The 22,610-nt window shown below is 37.5% G+C and overlaps 1 protein-coding gene across 3 annotated transcripts in view; it reads right to left on the bottom strand.

Annotated features, from left to right (window-relative positions):
• Positions 1-899: 899 nt before the first annotated feature.
• LOC124719081 overlaps positions 900-22,610 on the bottom strand; it is a 41,944-nt gene continuing 20,233 nt past the window's right edge. The window contains exons 4-6 of one of the 3 annotated variants that reach the window (XM_047244761.1): positions 20,513-20,638; positions 13,452-13,583; positions 900-1,277 (exon numbers count right to left, since the gene is read on the bottom strand). In XM_047244761.1, the coding sequence (XP_047100717.1) occupies positions 1,206-1,277; positions 13,452-13,583; positions 20,513-20,638 (330 nt within the window). In that variant the 3' untranslated portion in view covers positions 900-1,205. The remainder of the gene's footprint in view (positions 1,278-13,451; positions 13,584-20,512; positions 20,639-22,610) is intronic. The other 2 variants (XR_007005981.1, XR_007005980.1) reach the window with 2 other exon arrangements.

Raw genomic sequence — 22,610 nt, 5'->3', positions numbered from 1 at the left:
CATTATATAATCTTCTGAGACCATCCACTACCTCCAGGCTTCTTCCATGTATACAACCTCCTTTTATGATTCTTGAACCAAGTGGTTATCACCAGTGAATAAAATGCAGAAATCTAGTTATTTGTGGGGATATTTTTCCACAAGAGATGAAAGTAACAAAATTGCACAGCATGATACTTATAATTAAACATGTTTCCAAATTACTAAGCAGCTCAAGAAGACATCTGGAGCAAAGACATCCAACAATGAGTGTATTAACCGACAGACAAAGTGCTACAGTAATGTCAAGTATTTTCCCAGTTTCAGTGTAATTCTGTGTACACGGAACCTATTAAATAATTAATAGCTTTCTGGAGTCTATTACCTAGCTGTATAACCTAATAAATGAGCTGAGAGTATTGGTCACTGTTATACAAATGTCAAATATTTATTCTGTATTTCAAGGCTGATACCAATCACCAGAATCCAAAACAGATGTGACAGATCAGTACATGCATGAAAACAATGAGAACTACATCTATGTCTAACACTGGATATGTGGTTAGAAAAAATACTAATGTGAAAGGAAGCTTAAGCAAATAATAAATTCTTAATGATCAATAAGGAGAAGTGTTGGTCATCACAATTAAACTGTTTTCTTCCTCCATTTTTGAAACACGCTAGAATGTTAAAAAAGCAACATTCCTTATAAATGGCATGTTGTTTGGTAGTAAATTGCTCTTTAAATGGGAGCAATTAACATGAATTTTTTCAACCATTCATTGCATTGGAAATAACATTCTGAATTAGGTTCTTCACTATTTAACAAGACTACATGATAACAACAAAGAAAGCAATTATGATACAGACCCACACTTTATTACTGTCGACAATGAAAACTGAATTACATCACTTTAACATGAAGTAATAACGTATGTTGCTCTTCAAGCCCTTTCATTGCAATTGTAAAATTGCCTGTCATGAAATACTGAAATGCAGTACCAATATAAATGTACAGCATGGTAAGAGAATAATTTCAACCCAGTAGGTAAGTCAACTACATACTATCAATTATTCTAGTAACATCGTAAGAAGCCACTGTTTACAACAAAATACAGAGGATAATAGAAAATATCAAGGAAATGAAACATGACTGAATTGTACATTCGAACTCTGTTGCATTCCTCTTCTTGCTGGTGTTATTTTCCAGAACCCTCAGAAATGGTTCACTCTCCAGTAGTTGTGGTAAGACCCTGGTTATTTTTAATACTTTCCATTGGCATTAACTGGATGTGCAACTGTACAAAAGAAAATATATACATAATTTATTTACAATTCCTGCTTAATTGCACCATTAATTTATCTATTTGTTTGACTCAAGACATTGTGTAAGCCTTCCTCTGTTGGCTGAAATTGGAGAGACTGCACACAAAGTGTCGTAAGTGATATTCTTTATGGCATGTAATTATGATGAATATACATATCGTATTTTACGGACTATAAGATGCTACAGACAATAAGATGCACTTTAATTTTTAACCGCTTTTTTAAAACAAGAGCATGTTTACCATTTTTATTATAAGATTGCAAAGCCAGAAAAAATTATTAGTTTACAAAACGGAACTGACCTTCAAACTCCCTGAAAATTGTCATTATCTAGCTTTGGTCATTTTGCATTCTGTCCTCTTATTTGCACATTTAGTCTTACTATTTTTTTTTCAATTCTTCTTAAGAAGCCCGCCAACTGCGAATGGATTTTTCTGTTGGTGGAGGATCAAAATGATACTCAGTTGCTCTGTTTCCATGTTCTTCTGAGTATACCTTTTATTTTTTTCCATTGCAAATCTAGCTACTGACAAGAATATTGTACTGTTACTGACAACACAAATCACTTTCAATTCAAGCCCACTGGCACCGCAGACTGCAATGACGCATCAAAAGCTAAACAGTGTTCTGGTTTTGTGATAGTGGAGCAGGAAGGAGTCAGTGTTAGCAAGCTTGTGAACCTCCATAACTCATGTTTGTTGCATTGGTGCACTGCTGTTGTCAGTTGAATCCAATGCTACCAGAGATAGATAGTTTCCCATGGCATTGAATATGTGGCCATTTTTAACACTAGAAGGAAATTTAAACCAAAAGAAATTCCGGGTTTTTTTCCAGTTAAAAATACACTTTTTCTCGGGTGAAAACACACTTTTCCCCTGGTAAAATTTCACTTTTTCCCGGGCGAAAATACATTCTTTTCCCTGTTAAGTGACAATACACTTTCCCTCAGACCTGTAAAACTTATCAATCCTTTGAATAATGAAGGTTTCATTACACCAGCATAAAAGTTCCCAACACTTTATCACTTCTTTTATATATACATAAAAACACGTTTTATAAATATCTTTGATGCCCGGCACCATTTACACTAGTGTACAGCCAATGGCAGCAGATATTCAGGGCGCAGCACACGTGATGTAGCTGGGCTGGAACATCATTGTTTAGTAGCGCAAACACATTAATAAGAAAAGTTAATGGTTTAAATTAATATGTATACATTGCAGCAAATATTTCTGGCGAGCAAAATGATAAATTTCACTGATGTCCACTGAACATTTCATGGATTACCTAGCTGATTACACGTTCCGACAAGCATTTACTTTTCTGTTGAAAAGCCACGCACATGTGAAATTGCTCAAGAACTCACTTTGCACATTTTTTGAAGGATAATTATACTTTGTTATTGCACAAGTTCTAATCTGTGAAAGAATTAAAATAAATATGAAGAGCTAACCTTAAAACTTGGTCTTTTTTGCATGTATTACCCTGTATGTGTGTCAAATACAAATGGGCCACTAAAATTGTAAATAACAGTTTAAACAGCTGGTCTTTTGAACTCGAAATTTTTCACAGTGGCTGATTCTCAGTGTTAACTTTTGAATAAGAGTCTAACACTGCGTGGTTTAAGAAATTCATCATACATTCACACACGTAATTCATCTGCGTAAAACGAAATTTTAGTTTTAGATAATGTTTCTTAAGCCTCCATTTTCAATATTTTCCCATGACCTGTTAGAAAGGAAACAGTTCTCACATCATGCTCATCCAGAGCAGTTTGTTGTACAGCGGTCTTAGTCACATTCATCAAAATGAGGCTCACAAGAAAGAGGCATCAGAAGCAGTTTGTTGCTATGAAGTGCTGCATAGTCTTTGACATATTTTGCTGTCAGCAAACGCTTCTGTGTACACTGTGTTTTGTTATTGAAAATGGCACATTTTCTTTGCAACTGAAGCTTTATTTCAGTGTTATTCTCTCATTTATGTTTTATTACTGCAGTATTATTCTGAACAGTGAGCTCAACTGAAATTCTTTGTTAGAGGATCAGTGCTTACCAGTCAACATTACAAAAATTTAACTGAAAAGTAAAATAATGAAAAATTTCAAAAATTCTAAAAAATACATTCATTTTTCCCAGACGAAAAAACTCTGCTTTTTTTCCGGATTCCTGGGGCATATACACCCTATATGCACTTTAGAGCCCATGTTTACTGGACATCTTTTCTTCGTGTCTTAGTCCATACTATCTTCTCTGAAAATATGGCATGCAAAGAGCTCATAGTAGAAGAGGTCCAATGTCAGAGGTAACAGAACTATTTTCGCTCATGACTTTAAAGGCTCGGTCATGTCTGGACCAAGGTATCTTACCTCAAATTGATACAGTTACCATTTTCCATCATCACAAAATGAACTATCCTTTTATTTTTTTGGTACAATGAAATACAAAGCTTCCAATTTTTCACTCCACCCCCCACCTGATGGAAACATCTGATTTGATTTACCACCTTTCACCTGTCCCCAGTTGGATCTCCGAGTGCTTTGCCAGTTTTCTACCAATTACAGTTTCTTTTTTCCTTTAGCATTTGCGCTGCTGATTTCTTGGACCCACAAGCATCTATGATATCTGTATTCATCTATTACCAACATTATATTCTTTCTACATGACTCCATCCTTCCCACAACTTGAGGTTACTACATAGAGCTAAATAGAATTCAACTTGTGTCAACAAAAAAGTAGTTTACACACAGAATAGCAGACAAATGCTCTCTGTGTTGTAAGCACAGAAGTGCTCATTACAGACTTGAACTAGGTTTAAAAAATTCAATATGTTGGTTAAATTTCATATGCTGCCACCATATTATGTAATATGCACCAAAAGCAAAATCATAGCAACCTCTATTTTTCGTTATAAACTGTTTTGAATTTTGCGCAGTGTCTTACTTCCGTGTAAATATCACAATAACTATGACCATTAACAAAATTATGGGCATGCCATCATGAACCTGACATAGAAAACTCTAAGTAAAGTAAAAATAAGCGTTTTACCAAACAGTTACTGTAAAATCATTTGAGAAAGATTGCTGGGCATATGTCTCGATTCTGTCATCACTGACCGGCTCAAAGGTTTCAGACACTGTCGGCGCCCCTCCCGAACAAACAACTAAACTTGCCCAGCGTTTTGGATGAAAATTGGTCACTGCACATTGGCCATTGTATCCTGCTTGGGCTATAAGAGCTGGTAAAAGTGCACCACCGACAGTTAAGACCATTTCGTCAGCTGGTAAGCTTATGGCCACAGTTTCATTGGGATTCTCAAGGAATAATCATCACAGATTACTTGGAAAAAGGTAAAACCATTAACAGGACCCTATTATGCTTCATTGTTGGATCATTTTAAAATTGTGTTGGCTGAAAAAAGACCAAGGTTGGCATGCAAAAAAGTGCCCTTTCACCAGAATAATGCAACGTGCCACATATCGGCAATAACAATGGCAAAAGAACCATCCTGTTCACCAAACTTGATCCCAAGTGATTTCTTCCCGTTCCCTAACTTGAAACTTTGGCTTGCTGGGAAGAACTTTTCATCAAATGAGAAAGTAATAGTTGCAGTCGATGAGAATTTTGCAGAATTTAACAGAAGCTATTTTTCTGATGGGATGAAAAAGCTGGAGGATCATTCAACCAAATGTATATCTTCCGAAGGAGACTATGTTGAGAAGTAAGGTGTGTTGTTTATAAAACTACCATTTTTCTTGCTTTTTTATCAGACTTATCAAATCATACACACACACACACACACACACAAACCCCTACATCATGAACAGTGGATGAAGAAGGCCAGCGCTGCATTTTGGAAATTGGACTGTGTTGTGGTGAAGATTGTGTTGGGTGGGATGGGTAGAGGGAGAGACAGGTGGGAGAAATGGAGAGGAATTGGAGGTGGGTGGCTAGCAGCTTGGATGGGGGCAGCTGGTTTGCTGGCTAAAAATGTGGAATGGAGGGAGTCTGATACATGAGATAGTCATGTGACAAGGCTGTTGAAGCTTGTTATCAGTGAAGCATGCTGAAGGTGACATGGGTATGTTAATTGGGAGGGGTAAAACGATGGTAGAAGGGGAATGGAGGGTGCGTGCAGGGACAGTGGGATAACTGAGATTGACACCTGTATGATTATGGGAGCAGGGGATGTGTTGTTGCATAACTCAACATAGTTCAGAGAAGCTAGTGGTGGAGCGAAGACAACAGATGGCGCTGGTTGTGAAGTATTAATTGAAACTGAGCATGTTGTACTCAGCTGCATGTTGTTTCACGAGGCGGTCAACTTTGTTCTTAACCACAGTTTGGTGGTGGCCAATCATCCTGCTCGACAGCTCGTTGGTAGTCATACTGACATAAGAAACCATGCAGTGTTTGCAGCACATTGGTATACAACAAGGCTGTTTTCACAGATGGCCTGGTATCTGGTGGGGTATGATAAATCTGTGACAGGACTAGAGTAGGAGGGGCTGGTGGATGAATTGGGCAGGTCTTGCATCTTGGTCTATCGTACTCATGGATATGATCCCTGTGGCAAGGGGCTGGGAGTGGGAGTGGTGTAGGGATAGAAATCCAAAAGTATTTACATTTTACAACACAACATTAAAATATGTACAGCCATGGGACAACTTTGGCATTAATTAAGGAGTGCTAACCTGCTCCCCTTTATTCCAATGGCAAAATTTTGCAAGAAAATGTTTCCCCTCCTACTGCTGCCATACCATTTAGACCCTAATCCTATAGAACTGGTCTGGAATCCTGCAAAAGAATACAACCCATAGCCATAACAATCGATAATTTTGTTGTCCGACATGAAAAACTAATGACTGATGGTTTTGTTGCTAATAAAGAAACATTGTGTGTCTCATAGCCCAGTGCAAATCTTTTGATGTAAAATGTTACTTTGGCAACTTGTAAGTCAATTTTGCTGCCTTTACATTTGAGTAGCTTTTCATTTGGGCTACAAGGTACGGGGGCGTCCTTCCACACCCATTCACCAGGGTAAAAGCTAAGGTACACACCAGGAATCAATCCTGAGACCTTGGAATTACTAGCCTTAAACACTAACCACTACAGCATGCAGTCAATTTGTTTTTGGTCCTGTGACATAGTATCATATGATTTATAAGTCATTTGTTGCATATGTTTTGAGTGGCAATGTACTGAGAGTATTATATAGAGCACAAATATTAAGTGGTCGTAAGTAATTGTTAATAGTTTTGTGAGAAGTATGGCCTAGGTCCAAACCTGTTTGTATCTTGTAAAGAGTTTAAATATTTGTGAAGATTTTGAGGTATACCCACCTACTGTTAAGGTCTTTGTCATGTGATGACTTAAGCTATTTGCATTATTAAGCTTTGTTGTAGAATTTTGGTGTTGTACTGTATTTCAATTGTAGATCTCTTTTATTGACAAGATTTTTGTTTTGTCTTTCAAAAGATTGTGATCAAGTTTACCTTACCAGAGTTTTCTACAATGCCACTTTTTACAAGCCCACATTCTTGAATGTTTCGTTTTGTAGTCAAACCTAGAATGTGCAGTCCTCTTTGCAGTGTCTATTCTACTTGTTTTTATTGTTCAAAGGATGATTATACTTTGAATCTTCATCTTATTTTCATAACTGATATTCCACTGTTCTGCAGACAAGCTAATTCCACTGTCAGTTTACAAGCATTTATTCCCTGTTTTCTTTCAAGGTGTCACTATGAGATACAAATAACTGTGCTTTTTCTTATGTACACTGAACTGACTGTTTCCCTTCAGTCTCCCTTCATAAAACATTTCTGACCTGTGTCTAGTAAATCAACAAGCACTCTTTCCCATCCCCCACCTTCACCACCGTAATTTTCATATGAAACTGCAATACTCCTTATCACACCTTGATCCTTCTGTAGCAAAATTTCCATTGTCTTGAGGTGACTCTGTTGTAGTTTTTATGCAGACAACAAATTCCTAAAATGACTGGCCAGTGTTTTCTGAATTTTGTGATTGCTGAAATTTATCACAGAGATGCACTCTGCAACCCTATTTCTGTTTTAAATTTAAAACGAGTACTGTACTAACGATCCAAACTAACCCTTGTTTTTTGTCATATAAAAGTTCAGATCCTTTCATATACAAATTTGGTGTTGCTCTGTGCTTGGTGTTTACCTTGCGGTCAGACAGCATTATCTTACTCTGTTTCTGTACATACTTAGTGTTACACCACTGGTACACGCCACCAGCTGTGCTTCAAAAAATGTTTTGCTTTAGCAAGCATACGTGTGCTGTGCCGAGTGCTGAAAATGCCACCTCCTCCCTTGACCTCCTACAGAGAAGTGCCATTAAAGTTTGTTGATGTCACACACGCGTATCTCTCCTTTCTGCCAGACAAGCCACGTGCTCTTCTCCCGTCAGTTGGAAGGTAGTTTGTAAACAAACAGTGCATGCACTTCTGTCATGCAGAATCACATTCTAGTTTTGAATCTTTTCGTATTTTATGAACTGATTATAAACTCACTGCATTTCTTCCCTTCTTTTATGTGAAGTCTTATGAATATAACACACATTTTAATTATTTTTTCTAGAGTATTGCCTCTGTGTTTCCCCATGCCTCTAACTTTGTTTTAAAAGCTTATGTTATGCCAATGAAGCTCCCCAGATAATGTGACAACCATAAACTCTAAGAACAGCTGACAGGACACATATTTTTCTTGAACTTTGGCATTTTAGAGGAAAAAATATGGTTGTAACTGATCCTCAATTTCAACTGACATGTTATAGTCTTGTCCTCTAATTTCTAGTTGTAATTTTAGTTACGGGGAACAGTTTTTTAATAATTATTCTACCATGTTTGCACAACATTGTGGTTGAGTGACCCTATTGGGTACAACATTAAATCTGTGTGTTTCCTGAGCAGTAGATCTTGTACTTTCTTGGAGTGTTTTCATATTTTATCATCTTAGATAATTTGAATTAGTAATTTTGCATCTTGTTTCCTGCAAATTGGATCAAGAATGGTACCATGATTATGATGAGATAGTGAGCAATATTCTTATGTAATATAATGGATATTAATGATTTACCACAACTCTCAAGTACTTTTGCCTTATGTTATTTTTATATAATTGTGATGTAATGAGGTGACACATGTCGATGATTTTAGTTTGTGGCTCTGGGAATTAGATAAGAATTTAAAGGAGTACATGTTTTCTACAATTAATGAGTGTAAGTCGAAAATGTATTGTGACTATAAGCCCTTACACTAGTTGCATTCAACCTACAAATATTTAAGATCATACCAGACCCCCATTTTTTTTTAATGCAATGTTTTGGTTTTCAACAGAAAAAAAAAGCGTTCAGTGCATAGTGCTGTGGAATGCAGAAAAAACAGCAAATTGGCGCTCATAGGAAGAAGAACAAGACCAAAAATGCAACAGGAGCGTAATATGCCACTGATGATGCCTTGCAGAAAATAAAGGCGAAACGCATATGGCACTAAAATTTTGTTTTATTCAGTTGCTGTCAGACGGTCCATAAGTGAAAATCATCAACATACCGTAGTATTACGCGCAACTGAGGAGGACAGGACAAAAAAAATTGAACCACAAACAATGCCTGTAAACCGTTAAAACATCAATGCTGATTCAATTCAGCCATTCTCTACTTCCTATGACCCTGAATTTAGCACCACTACAGTAAAGTAATAATAGATTTTTCCCTAAAAAATAACAGAAACCATATTAGTAAATTCCTCTTTTGTGAAGCTTTCTGGGATAATTTCAACTTCATTTATTTTAAGATCTGATTATCTAGATTAATGGTGATTGAATACTTAATATTTTACTATACTTATCTGATGGAATCCCACAAACTCGATTAAATATAAGACCACTCCCACTTACACTAAATGAAAAAATTTATAACAGGTCCCTCCCATAACTTTAAGGCCCCTACTATGGCAAACTGTCTTTCCAGGGAGTGACTGACATCCTTTTGTAAACAATGTGAGTCACCATCCCTATGGAATGGGGAAGAAATGTACAGGGAGGCAGCCAGTCAAGAAATATTTTAGGGAATTGATTTTAAAAAATTATTTCGAAGGCCCAGTCAAATTGTTGCATATTTTCTCTCAGAGCAACTTCTGCTGTGCCTACGTGACACAAGTTGCCTTCCATTCAGAACTGAGGCAATTCTGTCCAGCTGAAGCTGCTGACAAGACGCCTTCAGCCCTCTACTGAAACTGCTAGCAAATTCACGCCATCGGTTTTAGCCAACAGCGAGTGTGGGATACAAGTCACGTGTATGGACTCTGGAGGATTCTGCAGTGCAAAACTTCCAGACCTCGAGCAGAACAGATGTCTTTCTGGCTCTGCACTCCATGACCGGCCACTAACATAAGTTAACATCAACCGTCTCCCCTTCAGTTGTCCATTATAATTAGTTGTTCGGCCTCTTAGACTGGCCTAAACCTGGTAACTTTGAACCCTAGGCAAGCCCTTTGTATACCAGACACTGAAATATGTTCTCTTTATTTTACCTAATTTCCTGTTCTGTCATTTAATGGCAGCCCTTGATGCCCACTCACAAGTCTTGACTGCTCGACCTACTGTACATTGTTGTTGTAAGCAGAATCTAGCAACCTTCTTCCCTCTCCCTGCCCACGTACATAATACCTTTTGTGTCTTAGAAGCTCAGGTGAGCTAGTAAATATGCAACCTAACAGTGGCAATGACCTAAAGACTCTAGTTTCTGAACAATTTTATTAATTCTGGTGACTAATACAAACTATTTTGTCACTCTATAGTACGCCTCCATGAAGTTCAACAAGTACTGTTACTCTAATGTTTGGGCAAGTTCTCTTCTGGATGTGTCTGTGATGGAAGAGATGCACATTTTTCACCTGTAACTGTAATTTGTCAAACTGCAACTGGCCATCAACAACATTAATGTGCAAATAAAGTGTTATAAGCCACTTTTAAAATTCTTTTCTTCTCTAGCCCCTTTGGAACTTAAGCTCAAGTAATAAACTGTTCACTGCCACTTTCAGTTTTGCCAGACTTCAACTGATTTTCTAATGTAAATTTAGTTTGTATCTGTGGACGTTCATAATCTCCTTTACATCACCATTTAAGTGAAAGCTTACATGCAGAATATAAAACTCATCTGCTCTGATAGTAACTTTGTTATACTTAGCTATTTCGTACTGTGGTTTCAGTTCACTTATAAGTAGTTATGAAGATAGAGATTTCTGACTGTCAAATACAATTTTTCTGTAAATACATTTTTCTATTTGTTTTTCAATATCTTATCAAATATCGATCTTACACCATGAAAATTAGTAGTAATAATTTTAAATTATATGATCAGAAATGAACTCTACATTAGATACAAAAATTTTCATTCTTGAATGCTGCCTGCAAGCAAAGTATCTTTCTCCACTTATAATTTTATTCATTTTTGCTATCAATAACGAAATCAAGTTTTTAAAATAACAGGAAGCCTCTATTTTTCATAATTTCCAAATTTGGAACCTTTGTCATTATCTATTAGTACTATAAATCTTCACTTAAATAATTATTTTCAGAAAACGAAATAGAAATTGAAACTGGCAAATAATTTCAGTAACAAAAGCTTCATTAATACTAATGTGGACTATTTATTGTTCTGAAAGTTTCTAGAACCTGGGTTTGTAACATATGCAGGGTGTTTCAAAAAGGACTCTACAACATTGAAAATCCATATAAATTAATTCGTAGTACCTTCAGAGGTAATTGTAGTGTCAATTTGTAGGGAAATACGTCAAGTTTTGTCTTGCATAGTTCGCTGGTGCCGAATCACACTGTAAGGAGGGCTAGCAACAGTTGCATTAAAGATGGCTGCTTTCGCTGGACCCGAGCATATTAGCTGTGTGTTTTGGTTTGAAGAATCAAAGACAGCGACAACAGTTCAGCGTAATTTCCATACCAAGTACGCTACAGATCCTCCTAGTAGGCATACAGTTTATGAGTGGCATAAATGTTTTGTAGAAACAGGGTGCTTGGTAAGACATGGGAAATCATCAGGTCATCCAAGCACATCTGACGACATTGTAGAGTGAGTGAGACAACATTTTCTCAACAGCCCTCTGAAATTGACTCGGCATGCATCTCCCAGACAGCAAATCCCACATATGACTGTTTGGCTTGTGTTGAGAAACCGTTTGCATTTGAAAGTGTTCAGATTGACAATCATACAAGCAATAAAAGGCACTGATAAAACAGCTAGCAAGAACTCCTGTGCAGATATGGTAAGTCGATTACATGAAAATGAACATTTCTTGGATAAAATCATCTTTTCTGATGAATCAACTTTTCACTTAACTGGCGAGGTTAACACACATAACTGTAAGATTTGGGGCAGTGAAAATCCACATCAAACATTGCAACATGTTCATGATAGCCCTAAACTGAACTTTTTTGTGCATTGAGCAAGAATAAAATGTACGGCTCCTTTTTTTCTGTGAGAGAACCATCAAGAATATAGTGTACCTGGACAGGTTACAAAAATTTTTGATACCATAGATCTACGAGGATGACCACAAACAAAATGTTTACTTCATGCAAGATTGTGCACCACCCCACTACCTGGCTGATGACTGAAATTTTCTCAGTGACCACTTTCCAGGTCAATGGATTGGCCATGATGTACCAACTGCATGGCTCCCATATTCCCCAGACCTGACACCATTCAATTTTTTTATTTATTTTTATTATTATTATTATTTTTTATGGGGGTTCATCAACGATATTGTGTTTGTATCTCCTGTGTTGGCTTCTCTACCTGAACTTAAAGCAAGAATTTACATCACCACTGAGCAAGTTACATCTGTGATGCTACAACAAGTTTGGGAAGAAACTGACTTCCAGGATAATCAACGGAAGCCACATACAACATGTTTAGTTTAAGGTAAAAAAACTTGATGTGTTTCCCTGCAAAATAACATTAAACCCAGCTCTATACCTTCTTTCAATAAATTTATATGAATTTTTAAAGTTGTAAAGTCTGTTTTGAAACACCCTGTATATTAATTCTTTAGTACCAAACGCTTCAGAACTGTATTAGCATATTTAGCATTTGGTTCATGTTGTCTCCACAATTGACCAGTTTTTCAATGAAAGTCTTTGAACCACTTGAAAAAGATACATTTTTTTTATATTTTACATTTGAAAAAGATATGCAGTATTTGGGAAAATACGTGTGCTGAATTGTAAGATTAGAATAAACAGCTGACCTGAACTGAAATTACGAATTCTTCGGATACAGTTAATATGCAACACCCAGGATCTCCTTTTATACAATAACACACAGCAGAAGAAGAGAGCCAACAGCCGTGATGTAGTGGTAGCACCAGTTCCCATCATATCACCAAACTTAAGCACTGTCAGGCTTCGCTAGCACTTGGATGGATGATCGTCTAGGTCTGCCGAGTGCTGTTGAAAGCAGGATGCACTCAGCCCTTATGAGGCCAATTGAACAGCTATTTGACTGAGAAGTGGTGGCAGAAGTCATGAAAACTGACAATGGCAGAGAGAACGGTGTGCTAACCACATGCCCCTCCATATCCACATCCAGTGACACCTACCTGTTGGCTGATATGACACAGCAGGTGAGCAGTACCATTAAGCCTTACAAGGGCTGTTTGGACGGAGTTTAGTTTTTTTTAGAATAGGAGAAGAAACCAAGACCCTAATCCACCTTGAAAAGATAAGTACCAAACCTTACTGAAATGAAATGAAACCTACCTTTAACTTAGGAAACAATTGCTACGAAATGAGCACTATGTGGTGATTTTATTATGAAGAAATAATTAAAAGAATTATTGTGGAACATTCAAGGGTGTGTTCTTTATATAACATAGCATCAACTTCCAGTAAATCCTTTCAGTACAGCAAGATATGAGGCTTCAAGATATGAAAAAACTGAGTGCAACTTCATAATACAGGCAAGGGGTACATCACATTGGAAAATGTCAACAGCTCTTTCCTGCATAGGACATCACTATAATTTCAGTTCTGTTTTCTGTTAAATAAGTAAAGCATCAAAGATCTGGACTCTAGCTGCAACAAGCATATTAATATGCTCTATACTCACACACTGCCCAGCAAAATGGTATTTTCCGTTCAAGAAACACTGATTATTGTGACATAAGCTCAGCGGCACATTTGGTTCTATTACATGTACGAGCACAGTTCTTTGGGTTTCTGTTCTTATCATGTACTTCATCTGAAAGAGAAAGCGTTTTGTTGCTTTAAAAACCAGTAACTGTTTAAAAATGAATATAAAATGTGTAAAGTACCAGAAAACAAACTATTAACATGCCATTTATCTAACAAACAGTATTTTAGCCATGAAAACAATCAATTATTGATAAAATTATGTAATTGGATAGCAGTGGCAGAACACATGCATAAAAGACTGTTGTGACTGGCAAGCTTACAGAGCCAGTGGCTCCTTCTCCAGGCAGAAGGGTTGAAGGGGGAGGAAGAAGGCTGAAGGAAAAGGACTGGAAAGGTCTAAGAAAAGGCAAGTCTCCCTTGATCCGTGGTTCTGGGCGACTTTCCCAAAATCTACCCCTTTTCCTAGACCTCTCCAGTCCTTTTCCTTCGCTTTCAACCATTCTGCCTGAAGGAGGAGCCAGTGGCTCCAAAAGCTTACCAATCACAATAGTCTTTTAAAGGTATGTGTGTGTGTGTGTGTGTGTGTGTGTGTGTAGATTTTTTATCTATCCAATTAAACAAACATATCTAAAAACAAATATGCTATAACTTACCAAACGAAAGCGTTCGTATGTTGATAGAGACAATAAACACACATACACACACACAAATTTCAAGCTTTCACAGCCCAAGGTTGCTTCATCAGGAAAGAGGGAAGGAGAGGGAAAGACGAAAGGATATGGGTTTTAAGGGAGAGGGTAAGGAGTCATTCCAATCACAGGAGTGGAAATACTTACCTTAGGGGAAAAAAGGACAGGTATACACTCACGCACACACACACATATCCAACCAAACAGTATTTTAAGTTATAAACTGCTGTCAGAACTGACAGTCAGAGTCCTATATTATTATTTGATAAAATAAACTGTAAACCCAGCTTGAGTGGAAACTAACTTGGTCAGTTCAATCTCTAGCGTTGACACAGGATAGAGTGGCCAGTGTGCAATGACCAATATTCATTCAAAATGCTGGGTGAGTTCATTTGTTTGTTTGGAAGGGGAGGCTGACATTGTATGCCTCCTTTCCAGAGGTTAACAGTCTGCAGCGCTAACAGAATTGAGGCACATGCCTTTCTCAAACAATTTTACAAAAAAATTATTTGGTAAGAAATTTTCATTTTTGCGTTACTTGTAGCTTAATATGTCAGCTTTATGATGATGTGCCGATAATTTCATTAATGATCATAGTTATTGTAATGTTTGCATTTAAGTAAGATACTGCACAAAATTGGAAAAAGTTTGCAATGAAAAGTAGCAGTCACTATGATTTTGCATTTGGTGCATATTTGGGAAAAAAATTTGTAACACCAAGAACAAACTGTGTGACATAAACGAAAGTTGGTAGGCGTGTTTCTACATCTGAATAATGATTTTTATACAAATTTTGTACCAGTCACATAGAGTGGCGCTAATAGCACTACAATGAGAATATAAATCAGGTTTGCTTTAAATACACACAGCAACAGTAGTGAGCATCAGTTACCTTCGAGACTGGATGTTGCGAGCTGACGTTAGACAAGAATGCCTTTACACTGACAAAAGATGTCATTATCAACACCTCACTGAAATTGAATGAGGACGTGTAACAAGACTACAAGAAGCTGAATGTTCCTTCTGCAATACTGCAGAAAGAGTTGGCAGGACTGCAGCCACTGTACACAATTGCTGGCAGCAGTGGTCACTATAGTTCCATTCTTTTATCTTGGCAGCTCGCGCATGCCCGCCCAGACGCGGGAGATTGCTGCGTTGCCAGTTGCACACGACGCACGCGCCAATAGAAGCAGCGCCATAGTATAGCATAGTTCGCAAGCTTACGTTTAGGGGGGAGCGCGCAGTTCATGTAGTAAAGCCACTGCGGCCGCATTAACCCTTTCGCTGCTACAAAGACATGCTCCCTGCATTCCGCGCTGTGCGCGATTTTGTCACTGCACTGCTCGCCTGTGCAGACACATTGTGTTCCGACTGCTTTGACACTCTTATCAATCGATTCCACAAAAACTATTTGGCCCAAAAATTAGATTTTTACACATCTTCTTGACTGATACCTTCCCCCCATAAATGACTTAATTTTGTTTCGATGTTCAACGCAGTTATTATGCAGCATTAAATATAGTAAACCATTGCACGAAATTTTGAAGAGTTTGCAGAGGTAAAAGTCCATAGAGTATACTTTCCGTATGGTCAATTTTAGTTGCCACAATGTTGAGAATGAAATGTGGACAAGATACCTAAATTTCATATAAAATTTACTGTATAACAACAGCTCATTTAAGTACCACATAGGTGTCGTATGTAATATTGAGAAATATTCCGTCTTTCGCGACTGTAACAAAAGTTTTATTTACACTGAGCACGTTTGGCTTTATTTTAAAGCCTGAACTGATAAGAACAACATGTTTTGTAGCCCTCAATTTAAACTTGTGTCCTAACCTAACCACAACCTTGTGAGGCACAATATATCCAAGAAAATGACGATCAACAAACTGCAGCAAAACTAAACTCATGAGCATTTTTTTCACGATGTTTAAGGCTAACCACTATGAGCAAACTCAAGACACATAAACTCCAGTTTCACCAGTAAAAGCTAACTGTAATTTCTCGCTGTCATTGGTTACCTGAAACTACCCTCACAGTGGATACATAGTGTGCCACATTATCAACCGGTGAGCAGTTGTGGTTGGCACTTGGTTGCAGATGATAGGCGACACAAGCAGATTCCAGATGATACAGAGCAAATAAACTTTCCTATTTTACCCTCTTAGGTGCTAAATTTCCAAAAATGCTGAAATATGTATTTTTTATTTGTAACTGAGAAGTCAAATACCAATGTTCATGGGTGAAGCTTTAAAAATACTTTAACAGTTCTTTAATAATGATATATTTCCAAAAAAACTTTCACCCAATATTCCATCATCATAAGAGTTAAATTTTCAAAAAAATGCTGAAATACATATTTCTTTATTTCTGACCAAGAAATACCAATTTTCGTAAGTCTAGCTTCAAAATTGCCTAAATAGTGACATATTTTTAAAATATCCTCATCTGCTATTACACCCTCTAAGGAATGGAATATCAAATCACTTCTTAAATGATGCCTGCAGTATAAGATCACACCCTCCGCAAATTGAAAGTTTCTGTCCTTAGTGGTTTTGGCTGGATGACGATGAGTCAGTCAGAGAGGCAGTCACTTGGGATATTGCCTTTTATATAGAGAGATTATTACCCTTGTAAGTGAAATGGCTATAGGCGACCATTGTAACACAATGATAAAACTTTGCACATGCCGCCATTACCCACATAGCAAAACTTACTACTTGCAGTATCTCATTTTCTGATCTTATTCTTATAGGACTGCCTGATTTACTTTTACATTTCATTACCCTTGTGTTACCGTTATTGATGTCCGCCTTAAAACCTCTTTTCTAGACGCTATCCGTCCCATTCAACTGCTCTTCTAAGTCCTTTGCCATCTGACAGAATTACAGTGTCACTGGCAAACTTCAAATCATTTATTTCTTCTTCGTGAGCTTTACCTCCCTTTCCCAATTTCTCCTCAGTTTTCTTTACTGATTGGCCAACGTCTCACTCCCTTCTCAAATAACGCAGCCATTTCACATCATTTGACTCTTACAACTAGAGTTTGGTTTCGGTACAACTTGTGAATTACCTTTCACACATTGTATTTTATTCCTGCTTTCTTCCACAAGTACACTCACTTTTTACTTTATCCATGTGCCTTTCATTCATTGTGAATGTTTTTGGTGTAACAGCCCCATTCTTGTACAATTATTCTTGTCATCAGGCAATGACTATGTCTACTTGAAAACTAAGAGGGCATAAGCTGTTTTCAAAGTAGAAGATCCCTTACGACTTTTGTCAATAAAATGTACATGGGTGAAGAAAAAGGGCTTACAAAGTTTAGGAAATATGGAGAACCACAGAGAAGTCACCCAGAACCATGCGTCACGGTAGACTTGGCAGGTGGGATGATAAGGCAAAACTGTCTTGTCTGTTGGGGACTGCACCAGATGAAATCTGGAAACCTGAGAGCTTATACACTGAAGATAGTGTAATATGTAAGACAGAAATTACTGACAAAACATTGTGCAAGAGTTTGCAAGAGTAAAAGCTAAGTACCAACAATTTAAGGAAAAGATAAGATTGCTACTTATTGTAAAGACGACTTGCTAAGTTGCAGACAGGCGGAATTAAAAGACACTTAAAGATCAGCTTTCAGCCACAGCTTTCATTAGAAAAATAAAGAGAAACACACACCATTCATTTGCTCAGGTAAGCACACCTCACGCATACACAACCATCAACTCCAGCAGCTCGACCAGAATGCAACTGATGTGTGGAAATGGAGGCAGCAATCTGGAGGAGGGGGAAGGCATAGTAGTGTACAGGTAGGGGGAGAGAAGTATGTTGCCTGGCAGTGTGTGCAGGGACTAGACTGCCAACAGGCGCAGTGTTGTGAGTGTGTGAGGCAGGGAGGTGAGGCAAATGCAGCAAAAAAAGGAAAGAGTGGGGAAAGAGAGGCAGACGGCTGCACATGAAGAGGATGCAAGACGAGAATAGAGAGGAGGTGATGTAGGACTGTGGGGTTGGAATTACTGTAGGTTGAAGCCAGGATAATTTCAGGAGTGGATAACATGTTGTAAGGATAACTCCCATCTGTGCAGTTCAGAAAAGCTGATGGAGCAGTGGAGGATCCAAATGGCTCAGGTAGTGAAGCAGCCACTGAAATCGAGCATATCATGTTCATCTGCATGTTATGCCACAGGGTGGTCCACTTTGCTCTCCAGCACAGTTTGACGGTGGCCGTTCATCCTGGTGTACAGCTGATGGTTAGCCATAACAATATAAAAAGCTGTGCAATGATTGCAGCAGAGCAGATATATGATGTGGCTGCTTTCACAGGTGGTCTGATCTCTGATGGGGTAGGATAAGCCTGTGACAGGGCTGGAATAGGAAGTGCAGGGTGGATGGATTGGGTAGGTCTTGCACTTGGACCTTCCACAGGCATATGGTTCTTGTGGCAAGGGGTTGGGATTGGCAGCAGAATAGGGATGGACCAGGATGTTATGGAGATTTAGTGGGTAACAGAACACCATTTTAGGAAGAGGGGGAAGGATCCCGGGTAAGATGTCCCTTATTTCCAGGACTCTCCCCACACCCTCCACCCAACTTATTTCTATGCTCTCTGTCTTATCATTTCCTCCCCATTCTCATCTCCCATCCTCTTTATTTGCCACCCTCTGCCCATGCACCCACCAATCTTTCTCCCTCCTCTCCTTTTTGGTCCTTTTTTTCCCCATCTACCTGCCCCACAACCACCTAACGCTGCTCCTGTTGGCAGCCTAGTCCCACACACTGTGCCAGACAGTGCTCCTCCCTTCCATCACACATGCACTGCTATCCCATCTCCCTCCCCACCCCCTCCAGATTGATTCCACATGACAATTGCATTCTGGTACGAGCTACCGGAGTTGACCATCACGTTTACATGAGATTTGCTTGCTTATACCTATGAACCATGTGTTTCTCTCTCTTTTTCTGATGAAGGCTGTGGCCAAAAGCTAATGTGTAAGTGTCTTTTAATTGTGCCTTGCTTTCCTTACTTTTTTGGTATTCCAACCTGGAGGTTTCCTTGTTGGAAAGCTAAGTATGTTATACATGATAGAGGTAGTGGGGCAGGGAAAAATAGACAAGCAAGAAAATAAAAGATTCAGAAAACTAAAAGAGTGAAAAAAGGAATAGCTACTGAGAAGAAATGCTGAGTCTGAAGAGACTGAAGTAAATAAGGCCAAGCGGTGAGAAAAGAAATGTTGTAATGCCAGTTCCCGCCTGCAGAGTTCAAAGAAACTAGTGGTGGGGACTGGGGGGGGGGGGGGGGGGGGCAAGCATCTGGATTGCATGTATGGTGAAACAGGCACCAAGGTGACAACTGTGTGTTACCTGTCCAATTTGAATTAGAACCACTCATGTAATCAAAGATGTCACAAGTTTGTGTTTCTTGAACCCTGGTATTGTAAATATTTATGTACTGGGTAAAATTCTGTATTTTAAAAGATTATAGAATTGTAAATACTTATGCATTATTTACCAGTATGTGTATATTGTGTAAGCTGTAATTGCAGTATAAGTTACTGTACTTGTGTGTTGTCTACATTGTAAGCATAATTACATTATGTATGGTATACATAGATCTACATACCTGTACAAAAGGTAATTTATGAGACCAATAAAAAATCACGATCACAGAAGATGCACAACTTTTCAAAGAAAATTCTCTTACACAGGCTTATAAAACAAGACAAAAGAACAAACTACGTATTGCCTTGTTTGAAAATGCCAAATATTACATGGCTTTGAAGCTTAGCAACAACACAGAGTCCTAGCTCAAAGACTACAGACTAGACACTATGGAAGTAAACACAAAAATACTTAAAAAGCAAAAATTTTTACATTGTGGAAGATTTTATAAATGATGAAAACAAGTAGTAAATACTAAAACTTTTTACAACATAATCTCTCTGATTATGCATGTTCTCTTTTAATGTATACATGAGTCTTTTTACCTGTACCAATATTCATAAACTAAAGAAGCAAACACTGAAAAATACCGATAAAGAAAATTTTATTACAGCGTGGAAAATTTTAAGCAAGAAGAAGACATGTAACACATATTTAGTTTTTTGTGTTGTAATCAATGTTTATGTCTCAAATAAATACTTCATCAACTACAGAACCACCAATAAAGTTCTACTTCAGAATTAATGGAGAAGAACATTACTCCATCTCCAGGCACTTGGCAAGTCATTTTTCACTAAGCATGTTACAAATATTTTCAGTTCATTTGCCACTTTCATAAAAATATCATTTGTCTAACACCAAATTTCTCCAGGTCATGAATCCATAAAGTATGCTTACTTACACAATCTGCTTCTGAATGCAGTGTGCCTTTATATATGCATTCTTCGTTCTCACATAACGTCAGTGACTCTCTAGGGAAATAGAGGGTCCCTACAGGCATTCTTCTAAGCACTGCAACAAACTCGTTCTGAAATGAGAAAGAATGGTTGAAGGATTAAAACAATGTATAAAAACTACAACTCGAGTAGACTCCAATATAACAGCAATAACACAAGGTAATAAAAAGTAACATACAAGCTGCATCATTACTTGAACTTTACTATAGAATTCTGTATCCTGAATTTAAAAGTTTCAGCATGTTCTCAAAAACATAAAAAAAAAATTAATGATATAAGAAAAAAATTACTTAAACATAAATAATCTTAAGTAAAATAAAACCATTTAAATTCCCCAGTAACTTACCTCAATCTCTAGGTTCTTAGTAAGTATTATCACAGCTAGTATTGCAATGTGTAAAGTACAGATACGATATCTCCAATCAATCCTTGACAAAAGGGTGAACAGCTTCTATTATTGTTTAATCCTTACTTGCCACACTTCTATGGAGTGATGTGCTTGACACGCTGGGGTTTATTGCATCCCATCAACAATTGTTACAACAAAGAAGCTATTGAATATGTTTATTTGAAATTTTTTCACAACTTCTCAAAAGCTTACTTTTTGAAATTATATGGGTCATACAACCAGTAAATAAGAATAAAAAATTCAGATATCAAAAAAATTGAAAAACATTACTTTATTTTTAAAAAATCACAATCTCTTTATGTCTGCGTACAAACGGTTGAAGCTTTAACAGAGTTTGCCCAAGACAGAGTACTACAATAAAAAAATAGTTCATTACTGAACTACCTCAAAAAGATATTTATTTTGGAAAAAAAAGGAAGGAATACAATGAAAAAGTTTTAATTTCATTGTCAAAATAAAAATTTTGCAAACAATTTTGGTTAGAAAACACAGAAAAACATGTTCAGAATAATAGAATCAAAGAATTTTCAATCAAACTGATATATTTTTAATGTACACACTTATCACATATAACTATTTTTGTCCACTTCAAGTAATCCTCAAATGTACGTCATCAACTTTGCAGATTATACACCATCGAATTATTTTAATATTATTTATTGTACAAAAAGCAGACACAATACAACATCTCATTCTCGGCCATCCCATTGGTCTCTTTCCTTCAGTTTCTCCATCCATTACAGCCTTTACTACCGTGTTCTCCCCTCTCTTCCTCACATGTCCATAACATCTTAGTGTCTTAATTTCACACTCACCACGACATCAGGCAGTGTGTGTATAATTGTTGGCATTCTAATTTTTCCTTATTCTCCACTGTTCATTTTCTTTCACTGGTCCATATATTTTTCTCAGTACTTTATTTTCAAAAGTGATGAGATTTTTTTCTGTTTTCTTTGTCAGGGTCCATGTCTCACTTGCATAGCACACTACTGGCTTGGTGATGGTCTCATATATTCTTATTTTTGCCTGCCTAGATAGTAACTTCAATCTTATGATGATGTGCACAGCTCCTAGAAATTCCCCCCCCCCCCCCCCCACCCCCCACCCCCGCTTGAGTTACTATCTCTTGTTCTATAAGGTTTTGTTGGTTGATGTTGACACCGAGGTACATGAATGTGTCCATCTTCTGTATTGCTAGACTTCTGATTGTCAGATGGTGTCGTCCTAAATAAGCTCTTCTTCCTACTACCATTAACTTTGTTTTACTTTCATTTATACTTAGACCTAATTTCTTAGCTTCTTCCATTAGGATAGTCCCCATTTCCTCCAGGTCTTCCATGACCTTTCCTATCAGCACAATATCATCCGCAAAAGCCAGGACATTTATCTTTTTTCCTATGGTGACTCCTGCACTTTCACCTGTTACTCTCCTCAGGGAACTACCTCTCTAGTCTCACTCTACCCTCTGATTCCATCACATACACTTCAGTTAGTTTTATCAGCTTTTCAGGTATCCCATACTCTGCCATTATTCTCCACATTTCCTCTGTTACTGTGCTGTCATATGCTTTGTTGAAATCTATAAACACGCAAAAGGTATAATGATTGTGCTCCCATCACATAGTATACTCACA

This window comes from Schistocerca piceifrons, chromosome 10 (assembly GCF_021461385.2).
Source record: "Schistocerca piceifrons isolate TAMUIC-IGC-003096 chromosome 10, iqSchPice1.1, whole genome shotgun sequence".
In the NCBI taxonomy this organism is placed as follows: Eukaryota; Metazoa; Arthropoda; class Insecta; order Orthoptera; family Acrididae; genus Schistocerca; species Schistocerca piceifrons.
Note: the sequence above shows the minus strand (reverse complement) of the source record. Positions and strands in the feature narration are given on the sequence as shown.